This window comes from Pongo abelii, chromosome 20, assembly GCF_028885655.2.
Source record: "Pongo abelii isolate AG06213 chromosome 20, NHGRI_mPonAbe1-v2.0_pri, whole genome shotgun sequence".
NCBI classification, from domain to species: domain Eukaryota; kingdom Metazoa; phylum Chordata; class Mammalia; order Primates; family Hominidae; genus Pongo; species Pongo abelii.
This window is the reverse complement of record NC_072005.2, coordinates 7,954,949-7,976,918: the sequence shown is the minus strand read 5'-3', so window position 1 is coordinate 7,976,918 and position 21,970 is coordinate 7,954,949. Positions and strand designations below refer to the sequence as shown.

At 52.1% G+C, this 21,970-nt stretch overlaps 1 protein-coding gene across 1 annotated transcript in view; it reads left to right on the top strand.

Moving 5' to 3' along the window:
• ELAVL1 (ELAV like RNA binding protein 1) overlaps nucleotides 1-12,337 on the top strand; it is a 43,372-nt gene extending 31,035 nt beyond the window's left edge. Inside the window, exons 4-6 of the mRNA XM_024236970.3 lie at nucleotides 688-841; nucleotides 6,820-7,045; nucleotides 10,809-12,337. Coding sequence (XP_024092738.1) covers nucleotides 688-841; nucleotides 6,820-7,045; nucleotides 10,809-11,133 — 705 coding nt within the window. The 3' untranslated portion in view covers nucleotides 11,134-12,337. The remainder of the gene's footprint in view (nucleotides 1-687; nucleotides 842-6,819; nucleotides 7,046-10,808) is intronic.
• The last annotated feature ends 9,633 nt before the right edge of the window (nucleotides 12,338-21,970 follow it).

Below are 21,970 nucleotides of genomic sequence, written 5' to 3'. Positions count from 1 at the left end.
CAGCGCCAACCTGAGAAAGCACCGAAGACCTTGTCTTGCATTGGTCTCCGGGCTCCCCTCACCACCCTCTCCACAGGAATGATGAATGTACCATTTTGTCAAAGCACCCAGAAGGTTCTCTTCAGTTTTCTTTGATTTTGCAAAATATAAATCCAAAAGGCATTGAGTCGTTTAATATTGAACACTTGAGTGGATTTGAGTACAAACTTGGGGTCCTCCCAGAACTCACGGCCCCCGTCAGGGCTTCTGTGGCAAGCTTGCCCTTTGGCAGGGGAGTCTCATGTGTTCCCAGTAGCTCCCAGCTTGCTTGCCCGCTGCAGCACGGGCTGCTTTCAGGCACCAGGACCTATCTGTGGCACCGGCTCACTGTCCAGCACATCAGAGAGGTAGCCACCCACAAGCTGCGGGCCCTCGGTTGCTGGGCTTTGTGACATAGGAGTCACGCCTGCCTCCTTGAGGATGGTGAGCACCCAGTGAGGAAGCGCTGCCAGGCACCCCGGCTCATGGCCCATCCCTCAGTGAGCTTGCCACCATGCGGCTGCAGGCGGTGAGCGTCAGTGATGATAATCGTTCCCTGCATGATTTGTAACACGCAGTGTTGGCTTTTCCTAACCCAACATTCAGCACCCTCCTCAATGCCTTGGCCACGTGCCTGTACTAATCTCGGAAAGTGGTTGTGTTCTCAAGGTGTCGTATGCTCGCCCGAGCTCAGAGGTGATCAAAGACGCCAACTTGTACATCAGCGGGCTCCCGCGGACCATGACCCAGAAGGACGTAGAAGACATGTTCTCTCGGTTTGGGCGGATCATCAACTCGCGGGTCCTCGTGGATCAGACTACAGGTACCAGAGGGGCCCCAGACGCGTGGGGAGGGTGTTCTCCAGGTGGGGGCTGGGTTTTCTAGGGAAGGCAGATCACCATTTGATTTTAAATGTCATTAGTTATTCCGCAAACGAGGACAGCACCAAAATGAGAAGACGTTGGCTTTGGTTTGAGGAGGCTGAGGAGGTAAGATGGCATTAAAAGAAGCTGGGGATGTCTGGGCGTGGTGGCTCACGCCTGTAATCCCAGCACTTTGGGAGGCCAAGGCGGGTGGATCATGAGGTCAGGAGATCGAGACCAGCCTGACCAACATGGTGAAACCCTGTCTCTACTAAAAATACAAAAAATTAGCTGGGCATGGTGGTGGGCGCCTGTAGTCCCAGCTACTCGGGAGGCTGAGACAGGAGAATGGCATGAACCTGGGAAGCGGAGGTTGCAGTGAGCCGAGGTCTTGCCACTGCACTCCAGCCTGGGTGACAGAGCGAGACTCCGTCTTTTAAAAAAAAAAAAAAAAAAAAAAAAAATCTGGGGATTAGGCCAGCATTTTATGTACAGTGAAAACACCAAGAGATTCTAGCACTTTCCCTTAGGCACCCAAATGTCCTGGCCTTGCCCATGAATGGGGTGAAAAGGTCACTGCAGGCTGGGTGTGGTTGCTCACACCTGTAATCCCAGCACTTTGGGAGGCCGAGGCGGACGGATCACCTGAGGTCAGGAGTTCGAGACCAGCCTGGCCAACATGGTGAAGCCCCATCTCTACTAAAAATGCAAAAATTAGCCAGGTGTGGTGGCAGGCGCCTGTAATCCCAGCTACTCGGGAGGCTAAGGCAGGAGAATCGCCTGAACCCCAGGAGGCGGAGATTGCGGCAAGCCGAGATTGCGCCACTGAACTCCAGCCTGGGCAACAGAGCGGGATTCCATCTCAAAAAAAAATAAAAAAAAAGATACTGCAGCCAGGTGCGGTGGCACGGGCCTGTCATCACAGCTGCTCAGGAGACTGAGGTGGGAGGATTGCTTGAGCCCAGGAGTTCACAGCTGTGGTGAGCTGTGATCACGCCACTACACTTCAGCCTGGGCAACAGAGCAAGACCCTATTTCTTAAAAAAAAAAAAAGGCTGCTGCACATTTGTCCACTGTGGCTTTCATTGCAGGCATTTGGGGTGCAGTAGTCTGATGGCCCAAATCCCCAGAATTCGGATGCCCCTCTCTGGGGAGCACATCTAAAGTGCACAGAGCACATGGCAGTGAATTCCTCTAATGGGCAGGCAATCCTGGCCACTTTGCTGGCCCTCCCAGTCCGTCTTGGCACTGGACGTGGGCTCTGGGCTTTGTGTGACGCCGTCAGGCGGAGATGAGCAGGGGACACGCTCACGCCCACGGCTGTGCTCCGGCCCCACTGTCTGGCCCGCCTGCCGCACTAGGCTAGGAACTAGTGCCCCACCACATCCTTTGCCAAGCCCTGCACGTGGCCCCGCCTGGGGGACAGGGAGCTCGGGCCACCCTGAGGGGATTTAGGATCGCTCAGCTCTGTTTGGGGCAGGAGCAAGAGTGTGCTAACTAACCAGCAGGGAAGAGTCCGCTCCCCGAGCCCAGTGAGGCCCATGTGTTGTATGGGTGGTTTTCATATTCTTCCCACACAGACTGTGTGTGCCCCACCTTGACTGTGATGTTGAAATAACACCGAGTAGTTGGGCCACAGGAAGTCATGCTCTGAGGTGACCTCTTTTTGAGAGGACAGCAGCACTCCCCCAGCAGCCCAGAGCCTCACCTTTCATGTGCACACAGGTGGGGCCTTCCTGGCCTGCAGGCTAGAGGAGCACGCACATTGTCCTGCATCCCCTGAGCTGCATGCTTTGGGGTGGGCGGCCTTATCAGTCTCTCTCCCTCCTTCTTTCCGGCTGTAGGAACCCCACCTGGCATGCACTGGCTCTGCCCCTGCCGGCCTTCATTCCCGCTGGGGCCCAAGGAGGAGAAGGGCCCCTTTGCACTTCATGGGGGCCCTGGGAGCTGCCTGTAGCCTAGCACAGACTCGCGCCCTGGCACCGGGCAGTGCCGAAGGACAGGGCTCACTCGCACGGCTGCCGCCATTCTGCCTTTGCTCTGGGGAGAGGGTCAGGGGATGCCAGTTACTCGGTGTAAACTCCCCTGGTCTGCACCAGAAGAGTCTCCTGTGGTCTCTGAAGTCCCCTCACTTACCTTCAAGTGCCAGCTGAGCGAACGATCCTGTTAGTGGGCCAGTGTGTGGGTTTATTGCCCCCCATTCTGCACTGGGGCATCTGAGCTGGCTGCGCAGGGCCCAGGGCCGGGGGAGCCGACCTCACTGGCCCACAGTCCACTCCCCTCCTCCTCTAGACCCCACATGCACGGCTCTGCCTCGGCCTGTCTGTGTCCAGTATGGCCCTGATGAGGGAAGCCTGTGCTCCACTTGGAGCCCCCAATGCCTGAGAACACACCTCCAGCCACCCAACCCTCCTGGGGCCTTCCCTAGTCTCTCAGGCACACACGGGCCGCAGGCAGGGGGAACTCCCCTCTGCACACAGCTGCTGGGGGCATTGCTTCCTTTCCCTCTGCAAGGTAGTGTCTCCCAGGGTGTTGGGGGCACCTCAGTATTGCGCCCCCAGGGTCGGCTGTGAACCTCAAGGTGGCCTAAGGAACCTTTGGCATCTTTGCAGAGCAGTGAGGGAGGCAGAGAGAAGGGAGCCAGGAGAGTCTCCCGGCTCTGGTTCCCACCCCAGGGTGCAGAATTGGTGGGAAGGTGAGGCTCCCATCCCAGGGCTGTGGCTCCCTCTGCTGGAGACAGAGGGTGCCTGTTGCTGGGATCTCATGAGGCCCAAGGCGGCCAGCAGGGAAGTGTGTGGCAGGCCAGCCTGTGTGGAGTTTGCCTTCCTGTGATGGGCTTTTTAGTGTTAAATAGATGAGGATGGCCAGGCGCAGTGGCTCACGCCTGTAATCCTAATACTTTGGGAGGCTGAGGTGGGAGGATTGCTTGAGCCCAGGAGTTCAGAACAGCCTGGCCAACATAGTGAGACCCCCAACTCTTTTTAAAAAAAGAGAAAAAAATCCCATCCTGAGCTGACAGAGCTTAATTTTTTTTATTCCTTCGCTTCTATATCCACCTTAATTGTGAACTTTATAGTGTATTCATCTGGAGATTATGCCGTTTCTTGGACTCTGCTGTTAAATTCTAAAAAACACAAGGGGGCCAGGGGCCATGGCTCACGCCTGTAATCCCAGCATTTTGGGAGGCAAAGGTGGGTGGATCACCTGAGGTCAGCAGTTCGAGACCTGCCTGGCCAACATGGCAAAACCCCATCTGTACTAAAAATAGGCCGGGCATGGTGGCTCACGCCTGTAATCCCAGCACTTTGGGAGGCCGAGGTGGGCAGATCACGAGGTCGAGAGGTCGAGACCATCCTGGCCAACATGGTGAAACCCCATCTCTACTAAAAATACAAAAAATTAGCCAGGCATGGTGGCAGGCACCTGTAATCCCAGCTACTGGGGAGGCTGAGGCAGGAGTATCATTTGAACCCGGGAGGCGGAGGTTGCAGTAAGCCGAGATCGCACCACTGCACTTCAGCCTGGGCAAAAAGAGCGAAACTCTGTCTCTAAATAAATAAATAAAGTAAAATAAAATAAAAATTAGCCGGGCATGGTGGCAGGCGCCTGGAGTCCCACCTACTTAGGAGGCTGAGGCAGGAGAATCACTTGAACCGGGGAGGTGGAGGTTGCAGTGGGCTGAGATCGTGCCATTGTACTCCAGCCTGGGCGACAGAGCAAGACTCCATCTTAAGAAAAATTAATAAATAAAAAACACTAGGAGAAGAAAAAAACAAAACAAAACAAAAATGCAGAGCCATCTTCAGAAAGTATACATCCATTAAATAATTGAGTGAATTGATATCCCCCTGTGTTAAACAGCATCCCTCCTACCCCCCTTACTAGAGTTTTCTTCGTCTCACTCAGGCAGTTTGCATTTGAAAGCCACTCTACAACCCCAGACGAGGAACCGACACTTGCATGCATGCCTTCTCTCTGCTGGGCCGCAGGGTCTTTAGAAACAGAATGAAGCCATCTGCTTGGAGCCAGCTTCCCTACGAGCTGGCCAGCGTCAGCTCTAAGTCGTATTTGCCTAAAGTTAGATTTTCATTTAGGTTTCCAAGACTGACTAAGCTGTCATTCGTGTCGTGAGAGACTCAAAGAAAACAGCATCTGTCAGGGTTATGTTTTCAGGTGTTCCTTCTGAGCAGCAGCTCAGAAATGAGCTTGAGCCCCAGAATATTCCTGGCACATGTGCGTAGCGCTAGGTCTGACCTTACTAAAGCTGCTGTCTGTGTGCTCACGGGGGGCCTGCAGTGTCGCGATTGTGGGGGCAGCTGGCGGGACCCTCTGGGAAGTGGTGGAGTAAGGTGCCGCGTGAGGCATGGAGACAGGACATGGGGACAGTTGGGTGCCCGCTGGACAGGTCACCCAAGGCCCTGCCTGCCTGGCTTTGGTCATTGTTTGTTACCATGCGCCAGAGGCCTTTGCCTGGAGAAGAAACCTGACTTAAGACACCCTTTGACTGGAAGTCGTTCTTTTTCCTTAAGAGGTGAGATCTTACTATGTTGTCCAGGCTGGTCTTGAACTCCTGGCCTCAGGCGATTCTCTTGCCTCAGCCTCTGGAGTAGCTGAGACCACAGGCACGAGCCTTGGCCTGGCTTGACTAAAAGTCTTGAGAACCAGGGTGTTTGGGTTGGGCTGTCTGTGACAGCCTCTCCCACTAGGACACACCCGCAACTCCCGCCTAGTGATGTCACTCTCAGACTGGCCCCTCAGCTGTCACCTCCCCCACCCCTGGGCCTTCCCCTGACTCCATCGTGTCCTTGCCCCAGGAGAAGGAGCTAGTCTGCTGCTCAGTGTGCCCTCATCCCCATCCCCCTCATCCAGTTTCCAGCCCGCTCCCCAGGTTCCTCAAGGGACGGGCTACTCATGTTTCCCTCCTGGGCCTAGCGTATAGATGGGCAGGAGTGGAGGACAGCCATGCTCTCCTTCCACCCGCCTTGCTCGGCATCTCACACCCATGCCCCAGCTGACCAGTGTCCCCCACAGCAGGACGGGCCTCAGGTCTCACACTGCTCCGTCCAGGGATTGGGTTTAGCCGGGAAACCGGGACTGGCCCTTGGGTGGGTCAGTTGAGGTGGCAAGAGAAGGTGCCCTCTGGGCTTGGCTGCTGGGGCCCTGGCCCTTCCCACACAGGGACCCCAGGCCTGCCTGGCGAGCCTGTGGATAGGTTCAGCTCTGCTGTGTGAGCCTGGGCAGTGTTCTGGCCTCATTTGATTCTGACGGCAATTTGGGGCCCACGGGAGGGTGTAGGACCTTAGAGTGGAGTATCCCAAGACAGGAGTGAGGTGACAGCGGCAGCATGGAGCTGGCAGCGGGTGGCCACAGGATCCCACTCCCTCCTGGCATGAAGGAGAAGGCATGCAGGCTGAGCTGGGCACCTTTGCAGCAGGCTCGGCCACAAGGCCTGCTGTCACAGCGGGCCCAGAGACAGCAGCCAGGAGAGTGGCCCCAGAGCCCAGGGAGGATCTCTCAGACGCAGTCCCCACTCCAACCCTGTCACCCACCAACCACACACCACACCCACGCACCCACTCTGTGGCAGGCACCTGGCGACTAAATAGTGACGGTGGATGTGCTGTTTCCTAATGTTGCTTTCTTCCAAATAAGAGGCCTGGGTGTCTATTGGGGATGTCTGTCACCAAAATGTCTTTGGGCGCCGACACTGTAGAGTCATGGCTTCAGCCGGGAAGAAAGTCTGAAGCTTTAATCTTCTGTTAGTCATTGGTTTTCTTTACTCCATCCATTTGTTTTCACTTTTAGGTTTAATTTTTGTTTATTTCCTTAACCAGACTTCCAGCCTGGCCCACAGTAGACTGACCTGACTTTTGCTTTTCAGTTTTGAAAGTCCTAGCGTTTTTCCCCCTAACTCCGTTTTTGTTGATTTGTTAAAAAGGTTTGTCCAGAGGGGTTGCGTTTATCCGGTTTGACAAACGGTCGGAGGCAGAAGAGGCAATTACCAGTTTCAATGGTCATAAACCCCCAGGTTCCTCTGAGCCCATCACAGTGAAGTTTGCAGCCAACCCCAACCAGAACAAAAACGTGGCACTCCTCTCGCAGCTGTACCACTCGCCAGCGCGACGGTTCGGAGGCCCCGTTCACCACCAGGCGCAGAGATTCAGGTGGGTCGGGAGGGTGCGCACTCCTGAAAGCCATACTTAGCCCCGCTGGCAGGCGACGGCACAGCCACAGAGTAGAAACCACGGGGATGATAGACTGATCCCATCAGAGAGCGCGTTTCAGAATCATTCTGCAGCTCCACACCACAACCTCCATCAGAAAGGTGTCTGTAGGAAAGCCGTTTACTTCCAATGGGGCGTTGTCTTTCATGGGAATCAAAACAGTGACTCCAGGCTGGACACAGTGGCTCATTCCTGTAATCCTAGCACCTTGGGTGGCCGAGAGAGGAAGATCAATTGAGCCCAGGAGTTCAAGACCAACCTAGGCAATATTGCGAGACCCCATCTCTACGAAAAATACAAAGCTGGCCAGGCATGGCGGTGCACTCCTGTAGTTGCAGCAACTCAGGAAGCTGAGGTGGGAGGATTGCTTGAGCCCAGGAGGTTGAGGCTGCAGTGAGTTGTGATCATACCACTGCACTCCAGCCTGGGCCACAGAGCCAGAACCTGTCTTTTTTTGTTTTTATTTAAAAAAAAAAAAAAAAAGATAGCACCAGTCCCCACCAGTTGCTGTGAGTGTGAGCACTTAGAGCTTCAGCACGCAGTTCCTAGTAACAGCAGAACGGAGCTGCGAGCTTTAAAGATGGTTTCATGCCCAGTGTGGGGGAGCACACACCTGTAATCTCAGCTCTCAGGAGGCCGAGGTAGGAGGATTACTTGAAGCCCCGAGTTTGAGCAGCCTGGGCAACAAAGTGAGACCCCTGTTCCTACAAAAAGTAATGAAAAAACTGGGCTTGGTGGTGCTGGCCTTTAGTCCCAGCTACTCAGGAGGCCATGGTGGGAGGATCGCTTGAACCCAGGAGGTGGAGGCTGCAGTGAACTATGATTGCACCACTGCACTGCAGCCTGGGTGACAGAGTGAGACCCTTTCTCTAAAAAATAAATGAATAATGAACATCTCATATCTGTGGGAGAAAAGATGCTGCCTTAGGTATACTCGGGTGAGAGCAGATCTTCCAGAGTTCTTAGACATTTGATCAGCAGCCCTAAGGCAAACCTTTTTCAAACACCTGCCTTGTGGAGTCATTTGTATTGGTGAATGTTGTATGTATGCATTCTGTTTATAAGCCCTGTCCTAGAGGGGAGGAGTTTTCCCGGATTCCTTAGTCTTTCCATCCTGAAAATGGTTCTGGCTGCCAGGATGAAGTGGGATAGAGGCGATGAGAGTCAGGGCCTTGGACTCCTGGTGTGCTGTCACCTCAGAAACAGCGGAGGTCCCAGTGTCAGGGCTGTTTTGTTTTGTTTTTGTCAAAACCTCAAGGAGTGGCATCGAGGGCTTATCTCAGGTATGACAAGGATAAATTTCCCTTTTTTAATTTTTTAATGTTTTTATTTTTTGTTGAGATGGGGTCTCACTATGTTGCCCAGGCTGGTCTTAAACTCCTAGCCTCAAGTGATCCTCCTACCTCAGCCTCCCAACGTACTGAGATTATAGGCATGAGCCCGGCCCCATTGTTGTTTTAACAGTGAGGCTGGGTGGGCGCTGCCCAGTGCCACACATGCTGCTGTGAGAGGTGTTATTCTCATGGCTGAGTTACCCAGCATTCTCAGCCTGGCTCAAATTCCAAAGCTGGCCTGCCTTCCTTGAGGTTTCTGGCTTGAAGACAAGGCTGGGGAAGCTTCTCTGGATGGAATGGAGCTGAATCTTAAAATCCAGCTCTAGAAATCCGGTCATACAGTCGGCCCTGCTCTTGATGGGGCAGGCTATATGGGCGGTGGGGTTGGGTGAACTGCTTCTTAGCCTGGAAGGAAAACAGGGAAGGCTGGAGGAGACATGGGACTCTGGTCCCAGTAATGAGGACAAGAAAAGAAAGGGGAAACCGGAGAAGTGGATATTTCTGGTCGAGCAGTAAAGCGAGTGGCAGGGCAACCACTAAGACAAAGTGATGGAAGGAAGTGGGGAGGGTGGGAGAGTCTGGAGGGAAAGAGGGAAAGATTCATTCAGGAGGCTGAGAGAAGAGGAGGAAGAAAGACCCAGACTGCAGGGAGTTTGCAGTCAATCCCTATCACGTCCAGAAAAGCCCAGAGATAAGGGATGGCAAAGAATTGGGTTGGAGGAAGAGAGGAGAAGATTTATGACTGTCAAGACCAGAGAAATCAGCAGGAGAAAAACTACCAACAAGAGTAATTCCTAAGAAGGCCAGGCACATTGACGCACGCCTGTAATCCCAACACTTTGGGAGGCCAAAGCAGGAGGATCACTTGAGCTCAGGAATTTGAGACCAGCCAGGACAACATAGACCCTGTCTCCTTAGTCTTTCCATCCTGAAAATGGTTTTACAAAAAATGTAAAAATTAGCCCAGCATGGTGGCACACACCTGTGGTCCAGCTACTCAGGAGGCAGGAGGATCACTTGAGCCTAAGAGTTTGAGACCATACTGGACAACATAGTGAGACCCTCTCTCAAAAAAAAAAAGAAAATCACCCTTGGGCTAGTGAGCTGCCCCGTGGCAGCTGGTGTCCTCTCGTGTCTGTCGAGAGGGTGAATCTGTTTAATGGCACTTGAAGGCACTCGCTTACCCCGGCTGGGGCCTGCAGGGCTGCACTTGGCTGATAGGGCCATAGCCTGAAGCCCAGTTTTATTTTGGAGCAGGTGATGCTTCTCTGCATGCATCGTGCGGCTTCACAGATGCCAGCTTCACAGATTATGCTACTCAGATATTCCCAAACTGACCCTCAGACCTTTACTTTTTTAATTTGAGAAAGTTCCAGAGGGAACCATGGCTTTAGGAACTGTTTTGTCATCTACCTTAATCCTTATTACGGCATCTGTACGTTTTCAGAAGGCTTTATTTTAGTTTAGTTTAGTTTTCGTTTTCTGAGGTTTTTGTTTGTTTTTGTCCTAGACATGGGGTCTCTCTGTGTTGCCCAGGCTGGTCTCAAACTCCTGGCCTCAAGTGATCCTCCCACCTTGGCCTCTCAAAGTCCTGGGATTCCGTGCTTGAGCCACCATGCCTGGCCCAGAAAGGCTTATTTTTTATGTAAATAAAAGTATCACTGTGGAAAGAGCCCCACGTGTGTGGTCAAGTTTGGTGAACCTGCCGTTGCTGGTGTCCCAGGGCCCTTCCCTGTCCCTTGAGTTCTCAACCCTCAGTGGTTTGGCCCCTGACCCTCGTGGGATGTTGAGCTCCAGCCCCAGAGGGTTGGTTGCCTGGTGCTTGGGAAGGAATTTTTGTGCCCTACAGTGGCCCTGGCAAAGGTGTGCTCTAACCAGAGACCACTGGGCTGTGAACCCTTGGGGGCGGGTCATGATGAGCGGAAGGTGCAAAATTTGGAAAAAGGAGTTCAGCCCCTGCACGTACCCCACAGTACGAGGAGAGTTTCCTCCAGGGAGAGTTGAGGCTGTCAGAGGCCTGCAGAGCGTTTCTACCCTCAACGGAGGACCAGGAGAAGCACCCATCATCTAAAATGTGGGGAACTGCAGGAACCCCTAAACAGAAACCCCCACATACACAGTGGGAGGAGTGGAGGGTACCAACCAGCCCCTCAGAGTCAGCTCCCTGCAGAACAGGGTCCCGCTCCTCCACTACTGTATTTAATTCCTCCCAGGGTTTTGACCCATGCAGGTGTCTCGACCGTGAGCACCTCATGGCTGCGCAGAGCGAGATGGGGCCCGGCGGCCATGGTCAGCATGCGTCCAGGCCTTGCCCCATCCCCAGGCTGCCTGCGCTGACTGTGGCCTGACGCTTGCTCTCTGTCTGCCAGGTTCTCCCCCATGGGCGTCGATCACATGAGCGGGCTCTCTGGCGTCAACGTGCCAGGAAACGCCTCCTCCGGCTGGTGCATTTTCATCTACAACCTGGGGCAGGACGCCGACGAGGGGATCCTCTGGCAGATGTTTGGGCCGTTTGGCGCTGTCACCAATGTGAAAGTGATCCGCGACTTCAACACCAACAAGTGCAAAGGGTTTGGCTTTGTGACCATGACAAACTATGAAGAAGCCGCGATGGCCATAGCCAGCCTGAACGGCTACCGCCTGGGGGACAAAATCTTACAGGTTTCCTTCAAAACCAACAAGTCCCACAAATAACTCGCTCATGCTTTTTTTTGTACGGAATAGATAATTAAGAGTGAAGGAGTTGAAACTTTTCTTGTTAGTGTACAACTCATTTTGCGCCAATTTTCACAAGTGTTTGTCTTTGTCTGAATGAGAAGTGAGAAGGTTTTTATACTCTGGGATGCAACCGACATGTTCAAATGTTTGAAATCCCACAATGTTAGACCAATCTTAAGTTTCGTAAGTTATTTCCTTTAAGATATATATTAAACAGAAATCTAAGTAGAACTGCATTGACTAACCAGTCCCTCTGGATGGTGGTGAACCTGAAGCATGCTTTAACCTCTAAGACTGTCTAACACGCGTTTCATTCAATGTCTCCACAGACTGGGTAGCAAAAAAAATCACCTTTTAGTTTTAGTTTTTAATCTAAAGATGTTAGACAGATGCTGAGTGTGCGTTTTCTCAACCGCTTCAACATTGTAAGCGATGTATGCTTTGGTTGACAGGAAGTTCCTTTTCCAGGCAGGTCCCGTTGCCACCTCCTGCTCACTCAGTCCCGGGCTCTGCCGAGTGGTCCTGGGAATGGCGGTGGGCCCGTCCAGCGTGGGCCACCACTGGGGCCGGGGGCCGCATGCCGGACGGGCCCTCCAGAGAAGGACACAAACGTGTTTCGTAAGCCCAGGCACCAATGGGAATGGACCAAAGAGTTTCAGGGAAACTCCAGTATATTCCAGAGTCAGATCTAAGCTCCAGGCACGCCTGAAGATGTGTTGCTACTCTGACACCCCGAGTTTCTGTCCACACATTGCATGCACAGCGCCCCACACATTGGATACTGTTGTTCACGATAATTTCTCCCGTTTTCCAGAGCATTTAACATAGCTTGGAGGCGTAAAATGGCTCTGTTTTTTAATAACACAGAAACATTTGAGCATTGTATTTCTCGCATCCCTTCTCGTGAGCGCTTAGACCTTTTTCTGTTTTAGTCAGATTTTGTTTTGGAATTTTGCTTTTGTATGAACACTCAGCAGAAAAGTACTTACTTCTTGCCAGTTATCTATTAACCAAACCCTTTGATTTGTAGTTTTAAAGATTAACCCTCAAAGTTCTCTTCATAACTGCCTTGACATTTTGGGTTGTTCTGTTCTGTTAATTTTCTTTTGCTTTTTTGTGTTTTTTGTTTGTTTTTACTTTTGCATTTAAGACCATTAAATTTGATTTTGTTTTGCTCGAATTTTGTTTTGTTTTTTATTTTACCTTTTCTTTCTTTTTGGCTAGGGAAGGTGCAGGCGGCCCAGCATTCAGGGAGGAATCGTGAGATCTTAAGAAACCAATACTTGCCTCAAGCAAAAGCATTTCTGAATCTGTGACGCACGCAGGAATGTGCAGTTACAGGCTGGTGGCTTTTAAACCAGGAGCCCGGAGGAAGGGTGAAAGAGAAAGCCTGTGAAATAGGCAGGGCCAGATCGCCCAAAACTCCTCAGGACTGGGATCTGGCATTTATAAATAACTAGTATACAGAGAGAATCACAAACAGGATAACTTAGTACCAGCAGTTTTTAATCTTGACGTGAGACTAAAACGTGACCGTAGGCTGTTTTTTAGTTATTGCTCTCATGAGATGACGGCTGTATTTATCTGTTTATTTATACCTATCTATTTATGTATTTATTTATTGAAGTGAGAAATTGAGCAATAGGCAGGCACCACCGTCCCCAGAGCAGGTCAGCGTCTCGAGAGGCCCCTGGACAATTGAGGATGCCCATCCCCTCCCCTTTCCCTGATCTTTTACTGAGGGGCTGTGTGCGCGATCCTTGCAAATTGATGATGTTGCCATCCGTACCCAGGCCGTGTCTCATAAAAGTCGGCCTGGTGCCAGAGAGGACCTCCTTTCTCCCACAGAATCCAGATCCTCAGGAAAAGCCAAAACCGAGGCCCGTTGCCCGGATTCGACACAAAAGAGGGTCCCTGCTCTGTTGCCTGAGAGCAGTTTCCATCCTGGGACCAGAATGTTTTCCTGGAAAAAGAAGCCTTTCAGGTTTCCCTGGGCCAGCATCTTCTGATGGAAGGTGGGAGCCAACATCTGATGGAAGGCGGGATTCCCGCTTCTGAAACGCCCCCTGGAGTCTCACTCCCACACATGCCCGTAGCTAGCATTCAACAGAGAACTCTGTCTTAAGCTTCAACTGTGAAAATGATGACGGGCTTGTAGCCAGCACCTCAGCTTCTTTCCTCGCCCCCTTTTATCTGAATCCTATCAATTGTTCTGATGCTGGGACAGGTGAGAAGAAACTGAAGTATATGAGCCTTTGAAAGTTCCCTGAAGTTTCTCAGTTCAGGAACATTCTCATTGTTTGTGGTCTCCACTGTTTGAACAGCCTTCTAGCTAAAAAATTCCAAAGCCTTTATTTGGGAGTCTTAGCTTGCAAGCTTGTGGAAGGATTTAGCTTTTGAACTGTCACTCCTGAAAAGCAATCTCCGTTCCATCAGGGTTCTAGTTGCTGGCCCTGTGCCCTCAAAGTTCATTACATCTTATCAAGGCCTGTTTGCAAAAGGGAGATCCCTTTTCTTAAAAAAGGCTCAACCCAAAAGAAACCATTTCTTAAAAAATTTTACATAGATCAGTTGTATTTGTATTTAGCAAAAATGAGTGCTCTCCTTTTATTTGGGAATTTCGATGAAAAAGCGTTCAGAGTAGATAATGTTCATTTATCAAAAATCTGGTTTGGGAAATACCAAAGAGGCTTTGACTGAATTCCCTTTTGACCCGTGTGTAACTTCCTCTGGTAGTTAGACCCCAGGCAGCTCCGAATTTGTGAACCTGCTTCCAGATGAATTCTCCCTTGTTCCCCCTTGGCTCTGCCATTATTTCGTTTTCAATGTAATCTGCCAAGCCGCAGTTTTCTGTGCTGGCTGTGCCTCTAGTCACAGCTCTGTGACTGATTCCCTCCCGGGTGCTCAGTCCCCTCCCTGGCCACCATCCTGCGTGAATATACTGAAATTCATGGGCTTCCTTGGGGGCCCGCCCGCAGGTGGTGCTGGGTGGGTTCCGCCACCTTCTCCTGGAAGGTGGGCCTTTTCCTGGCCAAGGGCAGCTGCCTTAACCTCTGAGAGTCTGCGCTTGGCCTTAGTCCTGGAGACCCAGCCTCCAGGGACTGAACCGTGCTGCTGTCGGGAGCCAAGACCGGCCCTTTGGAGCCGGGAGCCCAGGGGTCCCTGCTGGATCAGAGAAATAGAAGCACCCGAAGACGGTTAGTGGCAATTCCTTGACCCGGTTTGCTTCCAAACGAAGGCCATTTGTCCACCAGGCATTGAAAAGACATGACTTACCCAGTCCGGCATCGGACTTGAAAAAATCGAAATTGACATCACTCAGCTGTTACATTTCACATCCGATTCAGCCCCGTTTTATTTCCATGTGCTTTTCGCAGCCTTCCTGTGTTGGATGAAAGAGAATAAGAATTCAGCTGACAGAAGGCCTCTATCCTGTCCCTCCACCCCACCCTCCATCTCAATCCCCTCCCATCTTCCCCAGACCTACCTCACCTACTAGGACCTGAGGCAGCTCCTTAGCAGAGACCCCTGGGGTTTAGCAGACTCTGGGGGTCAAGGGGTCCTGTCCCCAAACTTCCCAAGACAGCCCTGAAGTCACAAGTGCTTTCTTTTGAGTGGCATTGGCAATTGGCATGTAACGATGGCAGTAGAATCTGAATCTCGGATCCCAGGCAGGGTTCACATTTCCAAACCTTTTGATTTCCCCTGACCTCTAATGGCTGGATCCTATTTTTCTACAACCTTTCAGTGACATCGTTCAGGTTTCTTTCTTGGCCATTTAAAAAAACAATTTTTTTTTTCTCACTTGTAAGTCACTGCCAGTACCTAAGTTAGGCTAACGGAGACTTTGACAGGACTGGATTTTTCTTCCACCAGAAGAGAAGGCTTTTCCGTTGGTTTGGGGCCACCTCTTTGACCATGACCATGTGATGTTCCGTTTACAGTGACTTGCTTTGGGGGAGGGGAGGCTCTCTTAACCGATTCCCATGTTGTACAGTAGATGGTTAGACCTTTTGTATATTAGTGTGTTTTAAGTTATTGATTTGTTTTATATAAAATAATTTATTTTTCAGGTGCCATTTTTCATTTTAACTTTGTTTTTACATGGGTTTGTTTTCAATAAAGTCTGACACTGGTGTCCAAAAGTCAACAAAAAAATGAATCCCATTGTGTTCTTTTGAAGATGCCTATGTAACTTTTAAGCTTTTTAAATTATTTTCAGAAAAAAAAAAAAAAGCCCTTATCAGTTTTCCATCAGCCCATTGCCTTTTTATTTATTTTTTTTAATCCTTGTGAATAAATGTTCTTTAGTGTTTTAGGAGGAAAAAGCAAACCTAGATTTTGATAACCCAGAAGACTTCAGATTAATAAAGAAGCTTTGAAAGAAGACCATTTTTCAAAATTTTAGTGAAGTGTGAATATTTTTTGTCAATGGCTTTCTCAAAGAGAATGAAACTTTTGCACCATTTTCAGAGTTTTTATAGAGATGCCAAATTGATATATTTACATGTAATGGAAACATGAAAAAGTTTTATTAAACAATTGTTCATAGCTGTGTAGACATTTTAATTCAGTTTCCAAAGCTCTCAAAAAAGCATATTTTTGAAGTACGGAGTGATGCGGTTTGGGGCGTGGCTTTCAGTTCCAAACGACTCAATTGTCCGGATACTCAGTTCTTTCTACAGGTATCAGGTTCGTGTTAAACACTGTATGTTAACTATGACTGGAATTCTGTGATATTTTGGTAATAAATGAAGTGGGATCATTGCGATGTGCTGGTGTAGGGGTGATGGTGTATGACTTGTGAGCAGCCCACAGCCCAGTAATAGAGTGCCAGGGGATGGGGACCTCATTCCTCCGAGGTAAGCCTGTGCCAGGCCCCGGGAGCCCACGAGGGGACACGCAGTTCGGGTGTGCCCTGTGCTGGCTGACCCATGGCCCTTCAGCTCCCACCCAGATGCCCCTCTTCTCTAGGTTCACAGGTCAGTGGGCCCACCGAGTGGCCCCTGTGTATGGCCCCCCTCCGTCTGCTTCCCACACCAGTGCTCCCCCAGCAGTGACCCAGGGATCCTGCCTCTTCCCTGTCCGTATGTGGAACCATAGTCACTCCCGAGCCTTGGGGCCATCCTGAGCGTCCCCTCCGTGAGACTGATCTCCTTTGGGATGGGAATGGTTAGGGGTCTCAAGGTCAGAGAGCCCAGGTTCAAATCCTGGCTCTGACACCACTCCCCAGCATGCCACCCAGGGGAAAGTCCCTGGCTCTCTCAGTCTCCACTCTACCCTCTGTGAAATGGGTCCACGCTGCCCACCTGCTCCAGATCCTCAGGAAAATGAGATCAAGTAGGAATGGTGACAGTTGCTACCAAGAATCAGCCAAGGACTGGATGGTCGCGCCCAGCACCCAGAGAGCTGAGCTAACATGGGCCCGCAGGCCAGCCTCTCGGAAAGCATTTATGGAGCCCGTTTTCAAGTTGCTAGTTTCTCTATTGCTTGTGCGTCTTGTGGGTCTGCGTTCATCACCTTCTCTTCCAGATGTGACTAAATGATCCCTCGGCTTCCAGGAAAAACCCATGTTGTCCAACACCACCTGGGGCCAAAGGGCCAGGGCTGTGCTCCAGCCAGAGCCCTGACAGTGCTCAGGGCCATCCCTCAGGTGTTCAGACCCCAGGGGCCGACAGCTGGGGCTCCTGTGGCCTCTGGGCAGCTCCACTGGCTCAGGCTAGTGGATCTCCTGACCGCCCAACCTGTGAACCCAGGAGAAGGGGTCCGGGTGTCTGCGCCTCCCAAACTTAAGAATGCATCTGCCTCCTACAGGGGAGCATCGTTTCAAAGCAGATTCAGCTTCTGCAGGTCTGGTGTGTGCCTGGGAATCTGCATTTTCTTTTTCTTTTCTTTTTTTTTTTTTTTTAAAGAGTCTCGCTCTGTTGCCCAGGCTGGAGTGCACTGCCGCGATCTTGGCTCACTACAACCTCCGCCTTCCGGGCTCAAGCAATTCTGCTTCAGCCACCCGAGCAACTGGGATTACAGGCCCGCGCCACCCGGCTAATTTTTATATTTTTAGTAGAGACGGGGTTTCACCATGTTGGCCAGGCTGGCCTCAAACTCCTGACCTCAGGTGATCTGCCCTCCTCAGCCTCCCAAAGTGCTGGGAGTACAGGCGTGAGCCACGGCGCCTGGCCTGAGAACCTGTATTTCTCCCTGGTGACGCAGTGTCAGAGACTCGCCTTGAGAAGCAAGAAGTTTAGAAGAGTCCCCTGTGTGGGACGAACCTTAATGAAACCTGACAGCCCCCATCTCCACCTCTGCTCCAGGGATGGCTTCCATCCCTGCCTCATCCCAGAATTCAGAGCCCGGGAGGCCCAGCGAGGCGCCTGTGCATGGCAGGTGACACCCACGTTCCACCAGACCTCTCCAGACCGCTGCCTCTATGGGGGCTAGTTTCATTGCTCCCTTCAAGGTCAAGGGTCTGAGGCATGCATCCTTTTGTCCTTGGGTTTTGCGTGTGTGTGTTTCAACCTCAATAATTTCTTAGCACAATTTAAAAGGATTTCTGGAAGAGGAGAAACAGATGCCTGCGTTGTCTGGAGAACCACGGTTTGTTTAGTCATACCAGAGCCAAGCTGTGACATGAGAGTGTTTTTATTGGGGTGGTGGGGAGCGCAGTGAATCTCACCCTCTGCTGTCCCTGATCCTCTGCCACAACTTCAGGAAGCCTTTTTTTTTGAGACGGAGTCTCGCTCTTTCACCCAGGCTGGAGTGCAGTGGTGCGATCTCGGCTCACTGCAGGCTCCGCCCCCCGGGGTTCACGCCATTCTCCTGCCTCAGCCTCCCGCGTAGCTGGGACTACAGGCGCCCGCCACCTCGTCCGGCTAATTTTTTGTATTTTTAGTAGAGACGGGGTTTCACCATGTTAGCCAGGATGGTCTCGATCTCCTGACCTCGTGATCCGCCCGCCTCGGCCTCCCAAAGTGCTGGGATTACAGGCTTGAGCCACCGTGCCCGGCCTGAGATGGAGTCTTGCCTGTTGCCCAGGCTGGACTTCAGTGGCGCGGTCTTGACTCAACTGCAACCTCCACCTCCCCAGTTCAAGCAATTCTCCTGCCTCAGCCTCCTGAGTAGCTGGGATTACAGGAGCACACCACCACGCCCGGCTAGTTTTTTGTAATTTTAGTAGAGACGGGGTTCACCATATTGGCCAGGCTGGTCCCGAACTCCTGATCTCAGGTGATTGTCCCACCTCGGCCTCCCAAAGTGGAGTGAGCCACCCAACTCGCCTGGCCAGGAAACCATCTTGACATCCCACAGCAGCCCTGTGGACAAGGGAGCATTGGTCCCAGGTTAAGGACTTAAACATGTTCTACTCCATCCAGAAGGGCCCACCCTTGGGCCCACCCACTGGGCAGCAGAGAGAACAGACTGGGCACGCCTGCCCCACACAGTAGGGGTGCTGAATGCCGGGACGCTCTGGGCAGCAGGGGCAGGGCCCTTAAGGGAGTGATGTTGGAACAGGAAGGACACAAGTGAATGTTGGCTTTTTGCTGTACACAGTACTTTACTGTTCATGCACCCATTTCACAGATGACACAGCGGAACTTGGCAGATTAGAAAACACACGCTGTGCTGGTGATAATTTTCTTAGTTTGGCGTAGAGCATCCTGGCTTTCGGCCGCACCCTTAGTTTTGTGCCTCTGAACTATCTGTTTCTGGGTTTAGACATGGATGGGAAGTTGAGGGTGGGCAGGAGGCTGAGTACTGCCTGCATGACCTGCAGGGGTAGACAGGGCTCAGGGGCTCAGGATCAGACACCAGGGGGCCTGGACACCCCCCATGCTCTCACCACAGGTCTTGCTGCCACCCCAAACCAAGCAAGGAAATCCCCACCCCGAGCTCCTCCAAGGAGAAGAGATGGCTCCCGATCCCCACCTCACCCCAGAATTCAGAGCCCGAGAGGTCCAGCCCCGAGCCAGGGCCCTGTGTGTTGCGGGGACGTTCGAGTTCCACCAGTCCCCTCCGGACCCCCGCCTCGGGGGGGGAGCTATTTCCATTGCTCCCTTCAAGGTCAAGGGTCTGAGGCCTGCATCCTTTTTCCCCTGGGCTTTGTGTGTGTGTTTCAACCTCAGTAATTTCTTAGCACAACTTAAAAGGATTTCTGGAAGAGAAGGAGAAACCTAGACACCTGCGTTGTCCGGAGAACCACGGTTTGTGTTTAGTAATACGAGAGCCGAGTCCTGACATGAGAGTGTTTTCACTGGGGGGCGAGGGGCGAGGAGAGCGCGGGTTCCCTCCCACCTCAGTGTCCTCAGAGCCTGAGGAGTTCTCAGCAACCTGTCCTGAGAACTGGTATGAGGAGGGAGGATCGCCTGATCTCAGGAGTTTGAGACCATCCTGCCCAACATGGCGAAACCCCGTCTCTACTAAAAATACAAAAATTAGCTGGGCGTGGTGGTGTGCACCTGTAGTCCCAGCTACTCTGGAGGCTGAGGCAGGAGAATCGCTTAAACCTGGGAGGTGGAGGGTGCAGTGAGCCCAGATCATGTCACTGCACTCCAGCCTGGGTGACAGAGCAAAATTCCGTCTCAAAAAAAAAAAAAAAAAAAAAAGAATTTCAAAATGGCAACAGAAAGCACTAACCCAAGCCGGGGGCTCTTGAGCACCTGTCAACCTCCCCTGCACTCCCTGCGCCTCCTGGGCAGCCTCCTCCCCCCGGGGTCCCTGCCGGCAGCTGCTGAAGGCCCTGACTGGGGAATTCTCTCCCAAATACCTGATGCAATCGAGTCTCCGCTCAGAACTTTTCAGTTCATCTTAGGACTTCTTGTAGACCATGTCCTTTCACCTTCATTGCAAGGATGGCATTTTGTCTGTTTGGTTTTCTCACAGTGAGGGATGTTAATGCTGGGGGATGGTGGGGGAAGAGGAAGAGGAGGAAGGGGAGGAGGGGGAGGAGAGGAAGGAGAGGGGAAGGGGAGGAGAGAAGGGGGAGGAGGAGGGGGAAGGAGGAGAGGGAGGAAGAGGAGGAGAGGAAGGAGAGGGGAAGGGGAGGAGAGAAGGGGGAGGAGGAGGGGGAAGGAGAAGAGGGAGGAAGAGGAGGAGAAGGAGGAGGAGGAGAGGAGGGGGAAGGAGGTGAGGGAGGAAGAATAGGAGAGGAAGGAGGGAAGAGGAGGAGGAGAGAGAGGAGGAGGAGGAGGAGGTGGAGGAGGACAGGTAGGAGGAATGGAATGGCAGCCGGCCGACGGCCAGTGGAGTGAGTGGGGCATGGGTAAGGAGAAGAAATTGCAGCTGAGAGAGCAAGCGCATGGAGGGAGGAGAGGGAGCAGGCCTGGGCAAGGCCACTGAATCAGGCTCCTTTCCAGTTGACGGAACCCTGGATAAGAGAGTGGGGGAAGGGTGCACCTAGGAAGGGGCAGTTGACAAGGGTAGTCATGACAGGACAGGCCCCAGTGCCAGTTTCTATCAAGTCAAGCCTCATGGAGACAGGCCTGCGGGTCCTCAGCGAAAGCCATGGATCCCCCAACCCACAGCCCGTGGCCGGCCACTGGCCAGCGTCAAAGAGCTGGGGAAGTCGAGACCGTGGAACTAGCCTGTAATGGACCTGGGACCTCTCAGGAGAGATGCCTGAACTGCCCCGGTAGGGCCAAAGGCCTCCGGAAAGTCCGGAATCCAGGCAGGAGGAAATGATGCCTTGGCCACAGCCAGTTTTGAATTTTTTTAGAGACAGTGTCTCACACTGTGTCACCCAGGCTAGAGTGGATGTCATCATAGCTCACTGCAGCCTTGACTTCCCGGGCTCAAGCGATCCTACTACCTCAGCCTCCTGAGTACATGGGACTACAGGTACATGCCACCACACCCTGCTATTTATTTTATTTTTTGTATTGTATTTTATTTTAATTCTTTTTTTCTTTTTTTTTTCTTTTTTTTTTTTTACACGCAGTCTCACTCTGTTGCCCAGGCTGGAGTGCAGTGTCACAAACTCAGCTCACTGCAACCTCTGCCACCTGGGTTCAAGCAATTGTCTGCCTCAGCCTCCTGAGTAGCTGGGACTACAGGCACCCACCACCACGCCCAGCTAATTTTTGTATTTTTAGTAGAGACAGAGGTTTCACCATCTTGGCCAGGCTGGTCTTGAACTCCTGACCTCGTGATCCACCTGCCTCGGCCTCCCAAAGTGCTGGGATTACAGGCATGAGCCATCGTGCCCGGCTTCTATTTTAATTTTTGAGACAGGGTCTCCCTCTGTCACCTAGGCTGGAGTGCGGTGGTGCAATCACAGCTCACTGTAGCCTCGAACGCCTGGGCTCAATCACTCCTCCCACTTCAGCTTCCTGAGTAGCTGGGACCACAGGCATGTGCCACCATGCCCAGGTGACAGATTCTCTTTTACATGCTAGCTGCGTGGCCCTGGGCAACCCCCTTCCACTCTGGAAGCCTTGGGTGCTGCATCGCTTTGGTATAAGAGAGCTAATGATAGCCCCTGCCTCCCAGGGTTACCAAGTTGGTGTTAAATAAGATACGGCCTCCAATGGCCAGGAACACTCTCTGGCACAGAGGAGACAGGCACTAGTGCCAGCAGCTATAATTATACCTCGAGAAGGAGAACCGGAGATGGAGGAGTCCGCTGGGTAGAAGGTACAGAAGTGGAAAGGAAGCAAGACAGAAGGCAGACAGATGGCAGAGGCCTGCACGCAGCAGCCAATGCGAGTGGGTGGGGGGCTGGGAGCCAGAGGGAAGAGGCTGAGGGGCACCTGCATTGGTTTGCTTGGCCTGCAGGTAACAGAGCACCCAGACCGCGTGGCTTCAGTAGTAGAAATGCATT